The sequence below is a fragment of the Grus americana genome, chromosome 3 (assembly GCF_028858705.1).
Source record: "Grus americana isolate bGruAme1 chromosome 3, bGruAme1.mat, whole genome shotgun sequence".
Classification (NCBI taxonomy): Eukaryota; Metazoa; Chordata; class Aves; order Gruiformes; family Gruidae; genus Grus; species Grus americana.
The window spans coordinates 120727541-120743687 of record NC_072854.1 but is presented as its reverse complement, the minus strand read 5'-3'; the positions used below and the strand labels follow the sequence as shown (position 1 = coordinate 120743687).

General features: G+C 38.2%; 1 protein-coding gene across 4 annotated transcripts in view; it reads left to right on the top strand.

Moving 5' to 3' along the window:
* The window catches only part of PLCB1 (phospholipase C beta 1), a 396670-nt gene that overhangs the window by 284252 nt on the left and 96271 nt on the right, over window positions 1-16147 (top strand). For all 4 annotated transcript variants that reach the window (XM_054820497.1, XM_054820498.1, XM_054820500.1 and 1 more), the window contains exons 11-14: window positions 528-685; window positions 4889-4971; window positions 11636-11720; window positions 12214-12391. In XM_054820497.1, coding sequence (XP_054676472.1) covers window positions 528-685; window positions 4889-4971; window positions 11636-11720; window positions 12214-12391 — 504 coding nt within the window. The remainder of the gene's footprint in view (window positions 1-527; window positions 686-4888; window positions 4972-11635; window positions 11721-12213; window positions 12392-16147) is intronic.

Genomic DNA, 16147 nt, shown 5'->3' with positions numbered 1-16147 from the left:
TAGTATCACATCAGGAAATTTAACTGACCAACTCAGTGTGGTGATTAGTGTATTAAATATTGATTTGAGACCTAGTAATGGTGCCATTAGTGACTGTGCAGGAGGTTTGTTTTATCTTGTATTAAACTGCATTGCATGTTATGAGAAAATGTGATCTGACTGTCCTGAGTCGCCTCTGAATTTCACGTTGCTTGTCAAAGGATAACAAAGTCTTTTAGAACTAAGCCATTTTATTTTTTTGTTTGTTTTGTTTTATTTTTTTGATGCTGTCTATCAGAAGTTTTTGATTTGGCTTCGGTTCAGTTATTTCTCCTCACTCACAGCAGTTTAACTAAGGGCAGGATCCAAACTATAACATTGACTCTATTATTTCCATTACGTTCTTACGTTTTTTGTATGTCTTTGAGCGTTATTCCTCTCAGCCAAGGGTAAAAGATGCCGTTAACTCTAATTGTTATTAGATTATTTGTATTTATTCCCGAGGCCCAAAATGACTTCCCTTTTTTCATGTTCTTGTGCTGTCGCAGCTGGACAGCTGGCTGGTAACTCATCGGTGGAGATGTATCGGCAAGTGCTTTTGTCAGGCTGCCGCTGTGTGGAGCTGGACTGCTGGAAAGGGCGGACAGCTGAAGAAGAGCCGGTCATTACACACGGATTCACTATGACAACTGAAATATCCTTCAAGGTACAGCAACACAGCACACTGGTGTAGCTGGCTTTAGGTGGGGAGGTTTCTTTCATGTAAAATGCATCACAAGTACGTTGCGAGAATGTTACTGCAAAGGTGGAAAGGAAGAGGAATGTGGGGGCAGAAAGATGCTGTAAGAGGTGATTTCAGAGCACATGCAGAATCATTGGAAGAGAAGAGGTTCCTGGTTATCATGGCAGTCGGAAGAAAAGGGTGTGATAGTCTGGGCCATCTGGGGGCTGGGCTCCATGCCCAGGGCCATACTCTGGAGGATGTCCCTGCAGCACATCTGACAGGGAGAGAAACAGGGTAGACACAGCCAGGGCTGAAAGACCACGTATTGCCACCACAGGTGATTTTACACACTGTGAATCGGGTCTGGAGCCAGGCCGATAGGGAGGAAGGACTGGTTTGTGTTACAGCTCCATAGCATGCGGCAAGGAGAGCTGAGATAAAGTTCACAAGGATTTGAATGGCAATAAGCAATGTGTCAGTATACTCTTTTTTTCTCTTCTCTGCCTGGTAAATGGAATGGGAGACGAAAGTGCTGAACTGAGGGAGGCAACAGGAGCTGACGTGGAAATCTCTACAATTTGCAAGCCTTTAAGTTCCTATGGACAGAGAACACACTACACGTGCCCAGTTTGGCAGGTCCCCATCCACACATGATCATTATATTAACTATTTAAAAAATCAATAGCGGTGTGTGCAGTGTTACCCTTATCCTTGTACTTGGGATTAAATTTGAAGCACTGGAGGATGAAAAAGAAAAATTAGTATCTTTGGAGAGCGTGATGGGATATTTGTGCCATTCAAACCCTAAACATATCATCTGTATTTCTGAATTTCATCTTCCATTTCCTTTTTCTGTAATAAAAGGTAGATACTATACCCCTGGCAATAACCTTAAATTGTTACCTTCTTGTTACTCTTAAAGATGTTTTTGATCCGAGGTGCTAGAGGAGTGGGATGGAGGTGTTTTCCTATAGTGTTAAGATTGGTAGTCAGCACAGCTTATAATGATACATCAGGATATCGCTTTTGAAGTGTGAAGAAATAATTCTTGTTCATCTGATACATGAACTCACCATGGAAATACGTCTCTAGACTTACCTGTGTGCAGGAAGACATGGGAAAATACTCATTACTGAATTTAGTTATGTTATGGCTGTTAGGTGTGGCTTCTCCACTAGCTACAGGTTTGAAGCATGTCTCCCACACTTGAAGCATGAGTTGTTGGGGTTTTTTTGTCTTACAATGTCTTCCTTTAGGAAAGAAAAAAAGCAAACGATACTGCCACACAGACAAAACACCAAATTTCACATGCACCAGAACACTCCTTTCTTTTTTTCAGTTTGTTTTCTCTAACTCTTCACTGATTGAGTTAATCACAAGAAAATGTAAAACACAATCTTCTTGCACGTTTGTTATTAACTTTCCAGTTATGTTTATGTGAAGCCAATTATGTTTATATGCGTAGAGTTTGATTGCTGGAAGTCCTTTAATTAAGGAAGATAGCTCTCAACTCATTTGGTCATGAGCAGGAGTTTAAAACAAAGTTAATCTGATTCTTAAAAGGGTTATTAACATGAATGAGGATTATCCCTGGTTAGTTAGATGTTCAACCATAGGCATTTTGTTTGCAGGAGAGGTATTGGAAGGTATTTTAAACCTAGTTAGGAATATTTCATCTGTCACTTCAGGGCAAATATTTTTTCTCCACACAGAAAAAATGTAAAAATGTATAAACTTCTGGTTTCTTTTCAGCAACGAAAGTGTGCTGCTTGGCTGAGGAGGAGCAAAATGATAGTGAAATAATGTGTCAGAAGTGCGTGAATCAATTCAGAGTGATCGCTGGGTCTTGAGTGCTGAATCATTTATCAGCTCATGCTTTTGGCGTGACCACGGCACACAATGCTTCTGTTCAATCTGTCAGTTTTCACTGCCTCAGATAGGCTTTCTGAAGTGCAGAGACAGAAGCAATGTATACTCCCCATCCTTCCGTTGCTGGGATTTTTGTGGGGTTTTTGATTGGTTTTTTACCTTGCTTCATGACATACAGAAATCGGTAAGGTTTTTCTCAGCTGCAGATTGTGAGCTGCTGCCAGGGTGAGATCTTGTAGGGAACCGACAGTATTTTTCATGCCAGGAATCTCTGCACGTGTGCTTTATATATACCTTGGAGACCTGTTTCAGGTGAATCATTCTGCAGCTGGAGTAAAGTATGGAATTTACTGTGGTGTTCCTCTCTGACCACAGAGAATTTGCATTTACATTTGAATGCAGTGCAAGACTGAATCACCAACATACCTGTTTCTCTGCTGAACCAATGCCTGAGCTTTTCATCCTCAGATTTCATCAGTGTAATCCTGATTTTCCTTTCAGCTTATTTTCCCCACATGTGCTGGATTTCATCCCTTTTTGCAGTTGAAAATAAATTTATGGATTTACTTCACAGCTTGCGCGGTGTGTAAGATCAAGAAAGGCCTCAGGACTGCTTTTGGCAGTACTTTTTATATCCAGCCTCAAGTGTTCTTAAGCCCTGCATGATGCTCCATAACCAAGGGGAGGGTGGAGGTGGGTGGAGACCAAGCCAGTGCTAATGATCTGTGCGGAGAGCATCAAGATGGGAGGACTCAACTTTTGTAACCCCATTGTCAGCGCTGCTGGTCCCTTGTCGTGGCAGAATGGCCTTAGATGCTTTTAAGAATCTCACCAGTTCTGAACAGCACTGAGGTGGTGCCAGCACTTAGTGATTTACTGGAGCTGGAAAGAAAATGTGCAGTGGGAATCTCCATCGTGCGTTCGCCTATGGGAGAATCCCTGCTGTGAAAGAAACTGCAGCTTCCTACCTGCCTTCACCCAGCCTTCTGCACCGTTAACTATTCTTCTAATAAATACTTTGCTTTTCTGCTTTCTTTCAAAACTAGAAGTGGTCTTAATTGAAGCATGTGAATGGTTAGTGATATGTGAAGCATTTAAATATTTGGTGATTGCAGTTTATTAAATATAGTTATTCACCACCTGTGTGTGCTGAGAGAGCTAGCTTCTCATCTTACAAAAGATACTACAACAATTTGTGCATGAGCTGTGGTTTTTTTCTATTTACATGAAGACTGTAAATTTTGTTTGTATCCTAGCTCATATCAGCAAATCTTGAGATGGCTTGTGCTTTCCTTCCAGCCCTGGATTCTGCAACCCAACATCAGAAGAATGTACCAGAAGCTCAGCTTTCATGTTAGGAAGTGGATTTCTTACTGTTATGCTTCTCAATTGACCATTTAAAAGTACCAGAAAATGGGCAAAAGGAATCCCCAGAGGAGGCTTGTTTAAAATAAATAAATCTTTTAGATTTTAGTCATCCTTATGATTTGGGAGGGAACAGGCTTATGGGTTCCTATGCATTCCAGAGTTGGACAGCAATGCATATGGAAAGTCTTCAGTGTTTTCTAAGTTCTTTTTAAAAAGAAGATTTGTGTTTCAGTAGGGAAACATTGAATAATTTGTAACAGTGAGTGCATTACTGTATTGTGCACCCCCATTAGTGTTATCAAATGATTCCTCTGCTAGATTTACAGTTGCCATTTTCCATCAGAGCTGAAAGGAAACTTCTACACAAGTTTCAGTCTGAGCCCTCTATTTGATGATTACTACGCAGACAACTATTTTAACTGAGTAATGTTTTTTTTCTTTTTTTTCTTTCTTTGCTTCTTTCTTTTGCCTTAAAGGGACTTCTCTCATCAAAAAAGAGGGAACTAAAACTTGTGAGTCAGAGTAACTACGGATTTTATGGATACGTGCTTCTGCTGATGATGTTTAGAAGATACGCATTTGTCAGAGCGTGTTTATTATTATGCAAAATAGTTCATGAAAGTCATAGCTTCAGGCATGGAACAACTCCACACAAAGACCAAGTTTTACATTTAAACTATTGATTTAGGCAGACATAAGTCATTTCTTCAGAAACGTGGTGCTTGAGGCTCATCAGACATTTTGGAGATTTGATTACAGTTCAGGTTGAAAAATTTGGTTGCTGCAAAAGCACAACCAGAGCTTTCTGGGATGTTTAGAATGGAAGGTCTGATTTCAGGCAGTTTGGGTATGATTTCAGACCTCTTTGAGTTTTTTTCTGTCTTCAAAGACCAAATGCTGTTTCTTTAGAGACATAAATTTGTAACTGTATGTATTTTGATTCTTTAGGAAGTAATAGAAGCTATTGCTGAATGTGCATTTAAGACATCGCCCTTTCCAATCCTCCTTTCCTTTGAAAATCATGTGGATTCGTAAGTAATTCCCGCATTTTCTTGTATGGTGTTATATTTTTTGTAAGGTCTGAGCGCAGAACTATGTATGCACTTGTGGCAGTTTTATTGTATGACATGATCAACAGCTCTTGCTCCCCCAAAATTTGTATCAGCCTAAGTAGCCAAGATGATCAGAATGAATCAGGCGTGTTGTTAAAAATCTTCCTGAATTAGAACCTTTTGTATGAAAGAGAAAGTTTGAATAATTGCAAGACAAATTGTGTTAACTTACAGTCTCGGTACGTCCTGCTGGAATGTAGCAGTACTTCATCAAGGAATAAGAAACAATATTTCACCTATTCTGCACTATAAGCATATTCTGTGCACAGAATTTGGTCTGGTTCTTGTGTGTTAGAAATAGAGGCCAAAACCGTAGACTAGCTAGGATTGCAAAATAGGTGGTATGGATGGCCAGGAACTGTTCAGTGTCTGCCAAAAAAAAATACCAGTTTGTCTAAGCTGTTTTCTTTTTCTTTTCTTTTTTTTTTTAATTACAAAGAAAGGGCAATTTTTCTGTGTAAAAAAAGAAAAATGAGAACACTTCTAAATTTGTACTAGTGATCTTATTATTATTATTATTATTATTATTGTCTAGTTCTGATTTTTCTTTTTTTAAGTTTAACATTAACTTTGGTTTTGAAGATGGAGATCACGTGGTTCAAAGTGAGGTGGCATTGACACATATAACATGTGCCTTAACTTCAGTTGCGTTTTCTCCTTTTGTTTTCTGCTGTGAAAACAGTTTCAACACTTCTGGGGCCAGTTTGGACTGAGAAACTTTTTTTTTTTTTTTAATGGGAAATAAAAAGTAATCTTTGGGACAGCTATGAATGATTTCATACAAATCACAAAAGATGTTGGCACTTTTGCTTCTCGAAGAGGAAAAGGGTGAGGGCTAACTGCTTTTCCATTGGTTTAGGAAGAACATTCTCGTCATAAGGGAAGGAACTGGTAGAAGAAGCTATGTAAAAATGTTTTTAAGAACAGATGTGACAATACTGATCAAAAATGATGTAGGCAGAAAAATTTAAAATCTGAGAGCTGACCTACACTACCTGTATACCTTACAGTATAAGTTTACGCTACCTTTTGCAGGCAAATATGTGCTTTCTCTGAGCACGTTTAAAGGCTGCATGGTTATGATTCAAACAGCTACCTGTTAAATCCCACTTAGTTCTGTCTTCCTCTGAAAGACCACACAGATACTGTGTTTCGTTTCTTTCTCTAATTGGTGCCCTCCTTTTTGGCGTAAGTTTTATATCACTTTGGATTTGCTTATGCTCATCTACTGCTGTGGGTTTTAACTCGCAATGCTTTTCTCACTGCTTCCAACTGCAACCTCTGGTCTTTAGAAAAGATCTCAACCATCGTTCTTCAATGTATTATATTTTGTATTCATTCCTCTGTATTTCTTAAAATATACATTCACTGTGTTACTTAAAGGCAGAGAAAAAGCAATATCCAATTTATTTTAACCAGAAGGGTTACATTTTTCTTCCTTTAAAGTCATAAAGACTCAAATCTTCAACTATTCTGGGACGATATGTTCTATTTTAGGAAAGTAAAGAAGTAAACAATTGTATAATATAAACTCCTGTCAGATGTAGGTAACGTACAAAAGTGGATTTAAAACTGTAAGGTGAAACTTTGTCAAAATCAAAGGTGGTGTGATACTGCAGGAACATGTCAAAGAGGGAACACAGTTACTGCTGCATTACTCGAATATTTAGAATTTGCCCCACAGAAACCATTGGACCTTTCTCTTCAGAAAACTCCAGTCATGGAATAATGACTTAACCCTAAGCGTATTATTTGATGTCCTTTACCATGCATTGCTATGACATAGGTTTTTAGCGAAGCAAGTCTGCAAAAACAATATCAAGTATTTTCTCTTTCTGATGCTTTATTGCTATTTATTACTTTTGTTGCAGTAAATCATCACACTTAATGTGTATGATCTCTAATTTTACTTTGGCTGAAAAGAATTTCTAGTTATTTTACCGACTGCTACAATTATCTCATTTCTTCACTAGTTGCTAGAGAAATCTGCAATTAGTCATGCCACTCACAGAAACCTTCACCTAATTTCATGGGATGCTCCTTTTGTCTTTTCATTTACTTAGAATGTTGTTTTTCTCCTACATCTTGAAAGATGGGCTTTGCCCTGAGTGTTAACAAAAAAATGCTAAGTGTTTTTACAGAATTGCTGTCAAACAAATCCTATGACATTAATTCCTACTTTAGGTGACCAAATTTTTCTTCTGATTTTCAAGTTACAAGAGTCAGTATTCATGTATGAAATGCTAGTCCTATAAAAGTCAGCGGAGGTTTTTGCTTTAATAGAAATACAGTTTTAGCCTGTGTTCTGTATTCGCGGCTTTTAAACAGACTGTGATTATCAGAGGCAAGTAAGTTTTACGTCACCACTACAGATGTGACAGTGTTAATCACCAATGAACTTAAAATGCAATTTTTCTTCCTTCTGGTTTATGTTCATGAGAATATTTTTAACACCTTTTGTTCACCTAGAGAACAAATCATTTGTTAGCACATAGTGTTAATCTCATTCTGCTTTCTTCAATGTTTTTTCTAGAAGGTCTCCTCTCTAGTATCTTCATATCATGTGAAGAATTTTAATTTCCTTTACTATAACTCCACTATGCAGTATATTCTTGCCTGTTTTTATGCAATAAAAAGTTTAGAAAAAGAGGTGAGCATATAGATTTTTAGAATATATAAAATATTACATATACCATCATTTATATTGAAGTCAAAACATGCACACTGAAAAATGACAGTACTAAGAAAAGATGCGGTTCTATCAAAAAATAGAAAAGTGCCCTGAAAAATGTTGAAAAGACCTCAAGAAGACCTTGACGTTTGAAATTGGGCTTGCAAGAAGATAAGCAATCTGCAAATCTGAAAGCAGACACTATAATTAGAAATGCACTGATGACATAGCAAAAAGGTTAAGTGATCCTTGAGCAGTATCCATATAAGATTGCTTCCAAGATTAAATTTAATTACAGTTATTCATACTGCTGGTTTCTTGCTGGAATTGTTATTTCAAATATTAACAGGATTTTTATCACTTTTTTTTCCTATACTTTAAATTATTTTAGACTCTTCTGGGGAGCATCTGTGTCTTTGTCTCATGCACAAGGAGGATCTCTGCAGAAGTGATAATAATACAATGTTAGGAGCAGTAGTCGTGCAGTAGTGCCAAAGAGCCTCTGTGATTGACCTTCATAATAGGCGTAATACAAACACGGTGAAACAAAGTATGAGCAATACATTTCTTAATATTCTTTATATTTCCATATCTCCAGTTATCCTGTTGCCACATTCTCTTCCCTTGCCCTGGCACATTTTGGGTGCATATATAATTAGCCTATGTGCTGCCCATCCATGTCTGCACAGTGAAAATCATACAGAAGATAAAGTCAGCTCTTTTCAGGCAATCAATTTTCATTACAATACATGAATGCTGAGAGGATTTCCAGTAACAGTAGATGTGCACCAGGAAATACTTGCTTTTTTTTGTTTCATAACACAAATGGGGAAATATGTTGTAGAAAAACTGGTATTTCAATCTGTTGCTCTGGTTCATAATTTTGAAAGAAGGGAAAATAAAAAGAAACTGATATTCCAACTTTCAAAATACTATAATAGTGATACATAATCTCTACTATTACTAATGATCTATCTCTTGAAGCAATATATATAGAGATAGATATATATATATATATATTAGAGGGAGAGAGAGAACACAAAAAAAAACTACCACTCGATTAAATGCTAGTACTCCTAAATATCTTTTATTCCCTCTTAGGAGCTTTTAAAATTATCTGTGCATATAGTCCAGTTCACAAAGACAAGTGATTTTGTAATGTCAAGATTTTCCTACTTTGGCCTTGTCTACTACTACAAGATTTTTTTTACAGTATTAAAAACGGGTAGTTTTTCACATAATTTTCCTTTTCCTTCTGTCTGCATCTGGGATGCAGTGACACTGGAATTTATATGCTTAACCAAAATAATATTGCATTACATTTTTCTCTTTTGTGAAAATGAAAGTTCTCACTGTGCTCTCTTTGAGGTAAACATGTAATTAAACACAGAAGATGAGAAGAATTTGTTCTAGCTATGGTGATAGTTTGAAATTTATTGGATTCAACTCTTGCATATTTTTTCACATCCCTATCAAGAGTTCTTTTTGGAGTCGATGTGCCCATTTAAAAATGCTGATGTCATATCTAATTACTAAGATTTCAACAATTGTGCTCTTTTGATTCAAGGAGTTGTCCTTTGAACTTTCTGGGTTCTAAGAGCATGGGTCTATTCAAAATATACAGTGGTGGAGAAGACTGAAATAAAATTCACTGTAATGACTCCTAGACCTATAGCAAACATCCAGCCTGCTCGCTTACTAGAGTGACGTGTCTGTCTTTTCCTTGGTAGTTGGCAGTTAGAAATAGCTAACGCACCGTCGTAGCCTGGTCAGGTCTTCCCATCACCTTCTTCCTTGTGGGTTCTTAGTTCCGCTGCCTTGCTTGTCTTCATCTTAATTTTCCATCCTCAGCTAAAAGTGGCTTTTAGGTTTTTTTGCAGAATTGGCTGCATGCAAAAGAAAGCACTAATGAAGTGCTGTAGTGATTTAAACTGTGTGCAGCACTTGCGTAGCTTTGTGGAATAATTTAAAGCCTCCTCACAATATGTTTTGTCAGTGACTGGGTTAATGACCGGTTCACCCCGTATCTGTTTCAAGGGACATCCAGCATGCTGATCTGGGGGAAATTAGGTTTTCTGATTCAAATGCCACCCGGCCTTTATCTCAGCTTCAGTTTGTCTTTGCTGCCCCCAGGAAGAGCTGCACCGCCAGGTGCTCAGTTGGGACCTAGTGACAAACTAGACACAGCGGTGATTGTACTCTTAGTTTGCAAGAGGAAAACGAGCACTCCTTTTTTCCTATATATCCAGCTCTGTCTGTCATGAAAAATAGCTCCATGGTAACATAACTGCTTATACCATTCGTGTATCTTCCATGATATGCAGATCATAATTAACAGTAGTCAAGGAAGTTATATTAAGCAATATAAACGCATCCTTTAACCGAGACTTCTCAACAGACTATCAAATAAGGAAACTTTTAAAGGTGCCTAAGCACAAATGTTACGGATTTTAAACAGGCACATATAACAAAAATACAGTCTAAAATTAGAAAGAGAGTGACTGTAGCACTGAGCTGCTTTTTAAGATTATTTCAGTAACATTTCTGAGCAGTATAACCTATCTTCAGTCCTAAAACTCCCATCGCTGATATGCAGGAATTATTTCATTCTTTGATTGCACTTTGGGAAAATTTATTGTAAGTAGAGTTTACTGAGGTTCGATTTACTTCTAGAAGATGTCATGAAAACCACTGAAATTATTTACTATGGTAAAATTTGACACTCTATCTGATTTTAAATAAAATTTAAAAATTAAAAAAAAAGGACTCCGACAATGTACCTAAACAAGCTAAAATGATCATTGAGCAGCTCTACCTAGCAGCTTGTTATTATATCCCTACTAAGAAGGCTGTCCTGATATGTTGGTCACGGTTATATATGCATAACATGCATGCAGTATGTGATTATATGCATATAAAATGTAGTTATACCAGCACTTATTACAGCAGTTCTCCAAATTGACATAATACATCTTAGCAGTAGCACAATTACATCTACGCTATGACTTCTACCAGTGAGGATATGTCAGGGGAAATGACTTCTGAGTGGAAGAGAGAGCAGAGCAAGCTTTTGGTGCAAACCCAGGCCGGGAGGTCTTTGTCCTGGAGCGCGGGGCAGGGCTGTGCTGGATGGGCTGTCATTCTACACAGGCGCAGCACCCACTTCATGTGGGCTAACGAATAGGGTGGGAAAGTGGGCTGCATTTTAGCAGAAAATCTACAGTGAAACTACTTGCATTTTAGAAATCTGCAGTAAAACTAGCTGCTTCTCTATCAGTGCCTATAACTGATGCGACTTCGCTGGTTTTGAGACCCAGGTGATGTCTTCTGCCCCTTCTTCTGTGTGGCTGTGCCACATAGTCATGCCGAGTGAGCTGGTAGGTACCCATGGCTTGGGAAGTTTAACGGACACACCTGCATAGGAGACTGCTTTCTGGTTTATGCCTTAGGTTAGGTGTGACAAAAAAGGAATTAAGTCCAGGTGAGGTTGTGGTGGCAAGAATGCCTGGCATGTCTATAAAGTAAAATAAGGAGGAAAATTAAACTTTGAATAAAAAAAGTTGCCTGAAAGGGGCAAATTTGTGTAGTGGTTATTTCCCTAAGGGTAACAACTGACAGACTCATTTTTTTTTGTTTTCTACTAAGTGCATGGGAAAATATACCTCAACATTAGAATTTCAGTTTCACTATTATTCAATTGACTAATGCCTTTACTTCATGTATGATCCTTTTGATAAGCTCTATCAGAGGAATCAGAATAATTGCATGATATATCTTGGTCTCTCTGAAAAATTCACAGCAATTGGATTAGGAAATTATATCTAGTTTAGGGATATTAGATATTCCATTACTGTTGCTTTCACTCTGTAGCATTAGTAGGACTCATTTCTTTCTTTCTTTTATCCTCTTTAGCCCTAAACAACAGGCAAAAATGGCAGAATACTGCAGATTAATATTTGGAGATGCATTACTTATGGATCCATTGGAAAAATACCCGGTAATATGCTTTGGTATTTATCAGATCACAAATATCTGTGTAAATTTCTATTTAAGTGTTTCAGTCCTGTGTCATTCTTTATATACAGCCTTTCAAAACAGATTCTAAAGGAGGGAGTTAAACACCGTGAGCTGTTGGTGACTTAAGCATGTAATTTCTGATGCAGAGATTGTTCTGATACAGTGAATTGTAATCTTCTAAATGCAATTGATTCTCATAGCTGCCATTTTATAATGTAGGCTTTCATATTTGAACTAATACGTGTTTCGGTTATTACTGTAGACATTTTATAAGGCATTTTTCTTTTCTTCTTAAGTGCCCTCAGCAGCCCTGTTTCATTTAATGTTGAGGTTACCTCTTTTGCAAAATACATTTCATTTTAACAGGGCTTATAGAGGTTACAAAATTATCTTGCACCGTGTGGGCCCTAAGAAATTGCTGTAAGCTTGTTTCTTTTCTTGATGTAACAAATTTCTCTTCCTTTTTCTGCAAGCTTGAACCTGGGGTTCCTCTTCCAAGCCCTATGGATTTAATGTACAAAATTCTGGTGAAGAATAAAAAGAAGTCGCATAAGTCTGCAGATGGAAGTGCAAAAAAGAAGCTCTCAGAGCAAGCTTCCAACACATGCAGCGATACATCTAGTATGTTTGAACCTTCCTCCCCCGGAGCAGGTATGAACTGAATCTACAAATATATTTCTTGCTAAAACACAACTGCTTAACTACAGCTATAATTCATTTCATTTACATTGCTCTAGCAAGGTAAAGGTACACCAGTGTCGGTCTTACTCGGTAGGAAACCACGCTAAGTGTCATTGATCCAAGAGTCTGAGAAGGCTCGCGGCTGAGGATCACTTACAGAGTGACCTACAGCTCAGCGATGTGTACTAACATTTATCTGCACTGCTTAGGAAGGAGAGCGAGCTGCCAGCTCCTCTACCCTTGGGTGCCTTTTCTGTGTGCCCCAGCCCAATACCAAATATAAATGTTTCCTTTTTTGTGTTGTCTCTGAGATGTGCCTACCATTTGGTGCCCTTTCAGACTTAACCCATCAGACAGGAGAACTGCAGTGGTTCTGCAGTGTCTTAAGATTTAGGGTAACTGTGAATGAGATACCTGTTCCTCAGGCAGGCGAGGCTCGACCTGCTGTTGTCTTGCATTAGTTGGGAACATGCCACAGACCTCTGTGCAAAGTGCTATAAGATATTCTTCTGTTCCAGAGATGGAAACAAGCAAAAATAATACTGCAAACAAGTATTTGTTACCATTGGGAATTGTAGGGAATGTAGCCAATGGAAAGCAGTGTATTACATTTAACTTGTTCAATATCAACAGAATTTTTAAAATCAGAAGCAAAATAGAAAAGTTACTATAATGCATATATTCTGGTAATACCTGTGGGGTCTGCAGGGGACCACTGTGAGTGTTGGCAGGCAAAATTTAGTAAGAGATGGTCTTTGTCCTGAAGAGCTTAAAACCTAAGTAGGAAAGGCAAGGAAAAGTGCAGAGAAAAAGATAAAGGATTTGCTCTGAACCACAGAAGCACACTAGCAGCAGGACAAACAGCAAAATCTGTATATACTGATTCCCAGCCCAGTGTCTGTTCCCTGCACTGGAATTTCTTCTTGCTATTGAGACTGAAATTTTGGATTGCTAAAAGCGTAGACATTTGTGTCCCAGTAGTGGAATACTTATAGAGTGAATTGAAAGCTCTACTGGTGTATAAGTTCATTACCATTTGCCATTAAAAAACTTCTTTCCATTGTTTGTAATTTTTTCTAAACTCTGATTAATTGAGCTGAAAATTTTCATGCTGGCAGTTTGCCTCAAGCTGAATTAAAAAGAAAAATCCTGCTGTATTTGTGGATAACATTGTTTATCCTACTAGAAGCAAAGAAAGAGTTTTCAACTATTGTGTTAAGAAACTTTAAAAAAGGCATGCTTTTGAGTAGGGTTTGGATTTCAAAGGAAGATTCATCCTGGTGTCAGGAATGATTTATTACTGTTTTCTTGATATGCTTTAGACAAATCCCAAGCAACAGAAAAATAAGTGTGTGTATGCCAACTGACTCCTTTCCAACACTTGAAATCAACTCTGGGTTCCTAACTCTACATTTTTGCTACCAGCACGCGGTGAGAACCCAGTGGCAAAGTATATGTCTCTTGCTGTATGATTTCTTCTGAGTGCCCGATCTGCTTAGGGGGTAACAGCTTTGTCTTTCAGGAGCCTCTTTATGAGCTTTTCTAGGAAAAGACCTGGGCTGTGAATCCAGATGTTGATGATGATGCAAGGCAGGGGAGTCAGTCCCATAATAGGGTGTGTAATTTTACAAATTAACTGTGAATATTATGTCTGTATTATCTATATAACAACTTCTGTTAACGGTAGATTGTGAAGATAAACACTTACCAATTAGAAAATGCTAGATCTGAGATGGCAAAATTGATGTGGTTACTTGGTTCATCTGTGACTGCCAAAATATATTACTTGTAATCCTCCTGTCAGCCATTGTTCCTCCTTTAGGACCTATGCCTCATTGGAGAATGCAGCCAGTCAGTATTTTTTCTCTCTCTGTCATGCAATACTTGATCCTAGACCTAGCATCCTCATCTTGCAGTGAATTTCTGTGGGGGTATCCAGGCCGCATATGAGCACTTGACAAACAGCAGTGAATTTATCTGAACAATACCTGTGGGAAGTGAAATAATATTAAGCCAATTTTATCTAAGGACAGTCGAGTCTGAGCAAGCTTAAGAACAGTTTAGGGGTGACTGACAAGGAACATCCAGGATCTGATCTTTTTAAGAATAATTTGAATTTTCAAGTATTCAGAGCACAGCTCCAGAGATTTCAGCTACAGCTATGAGCACGCAGCATTTCTGTAAATCAGATGCCAGATTTCTGTCTGTGACCATTAAAAAAAGAAATTATTCACCATTTTAGAAGACTGCTGTGGCAAGAGCCAGTGAAGAGCATGGCTCCATGGGGCAGTGATCAGCAGTCGCCACGACACCCTTCTTTTCACTGCCTTGTTCCTTACATGCATCTCAGTATTGGCAACATGTCATGCTGGAGCAATGCGAGCATTATGCTCCTCTAGACCCAGTACCAATTTCTTTCTGGAGTGTGAGAAGAGTAATGCAATTAAAGGCTCACTAAAGGAAGCCTAATTCTTAACATGAAGTGTTTCAACTCTCCAACCTTAATATAATCTTTACATTTAGCAAGTTGGGCATATTATTCATATAACTCTATTGTACTGTATAGCTCCTGTCAGAATTACTGCTGATCTCCAGGAGAAAGTTGTGCTGATTTAGCCTTCTTGAGATTTTAAATGAGTTTTTTCACAGCAGTGCAAAAAATATGGAGATTGGTACTTCAGTTGATGGCAAGCTTCACTGTGTCTTACATTGCTTGAGGTCAGATATAAATCCAAATAAACCATTCTTTTGATATGTTTATAAAACATACCATATGAAAGCTAGGTGGTGGTGATATAGTAGCAATAATTAAAAAAACAATTCTGAAAGGAGCTTTGCAGAATGGCTTGCAAGATGTTTATGAAACTGATGTAAAAAGTACCTTCAGTAGGGCATCATACCTGTCAGTGGAAAAAGCTTTCCCTCAAGGTACAGCAAAGCTGGCAAAGCAGAAAGGGGATTTCTGACATAACACTAGTGAGACAGATTGTCATTTTGGTAAACAGGCGTCTTAGACCTGGCTATTTTAGCACAATGAATGGATGTAAATAAGCAAGATTTTCCAAGAAGTTAGATTACACTGCAAAAAAAACAGTGTCAGATCTGCAGGTACATACATTGTACCAACAGTAGGATATACCGAAAGTAGCCAAAACTTGCTAATTGAACAGTATTTAAATTTTTGAGCAAATTGTTAATTTCTCACTGATAGGATGACATTTTTGTCAGAGGTGGGTTAGTGGGTGCTGCAAGGAAAGAGTTGCAGGAAGACAGAGAGGGTAGAATTGGCTTCATCATTTCATGATGACTAAATAGAAAACTGGATAAAAAGTTTTAGGCTCAGTGTATGTAAATGCATTGGTACATTGCTGCTGCATGCCAGCTGAGGCCATGGCCCACTGTTGCAAAGTAAAAATGTTTTGGCAAACTGAATAAAGTTCATTTTTTCCTTTTTAAAAATCAGCAAGTGCTGATGTACAGCCTGTGGAAGAAACAAAAGGTGATCTCCGCCCCCCCCCCCCCCCCCCCCCCCCCCCCAAGATGCTGGTGGCTGCCTAAACGTTACAGAGCTAACAAGCTGCACCAGCGAGTACCACATTTATAATCCATTCTGGCTGGTATTTTAAAGGGCTCTGAGAAAGCAGATTACCAAATTCCTCGGAATTTCAACCTTTCATGTTATTAGGCTCTCAATATCTGTCACGCTGCTGAGGCACGGTGAGAATG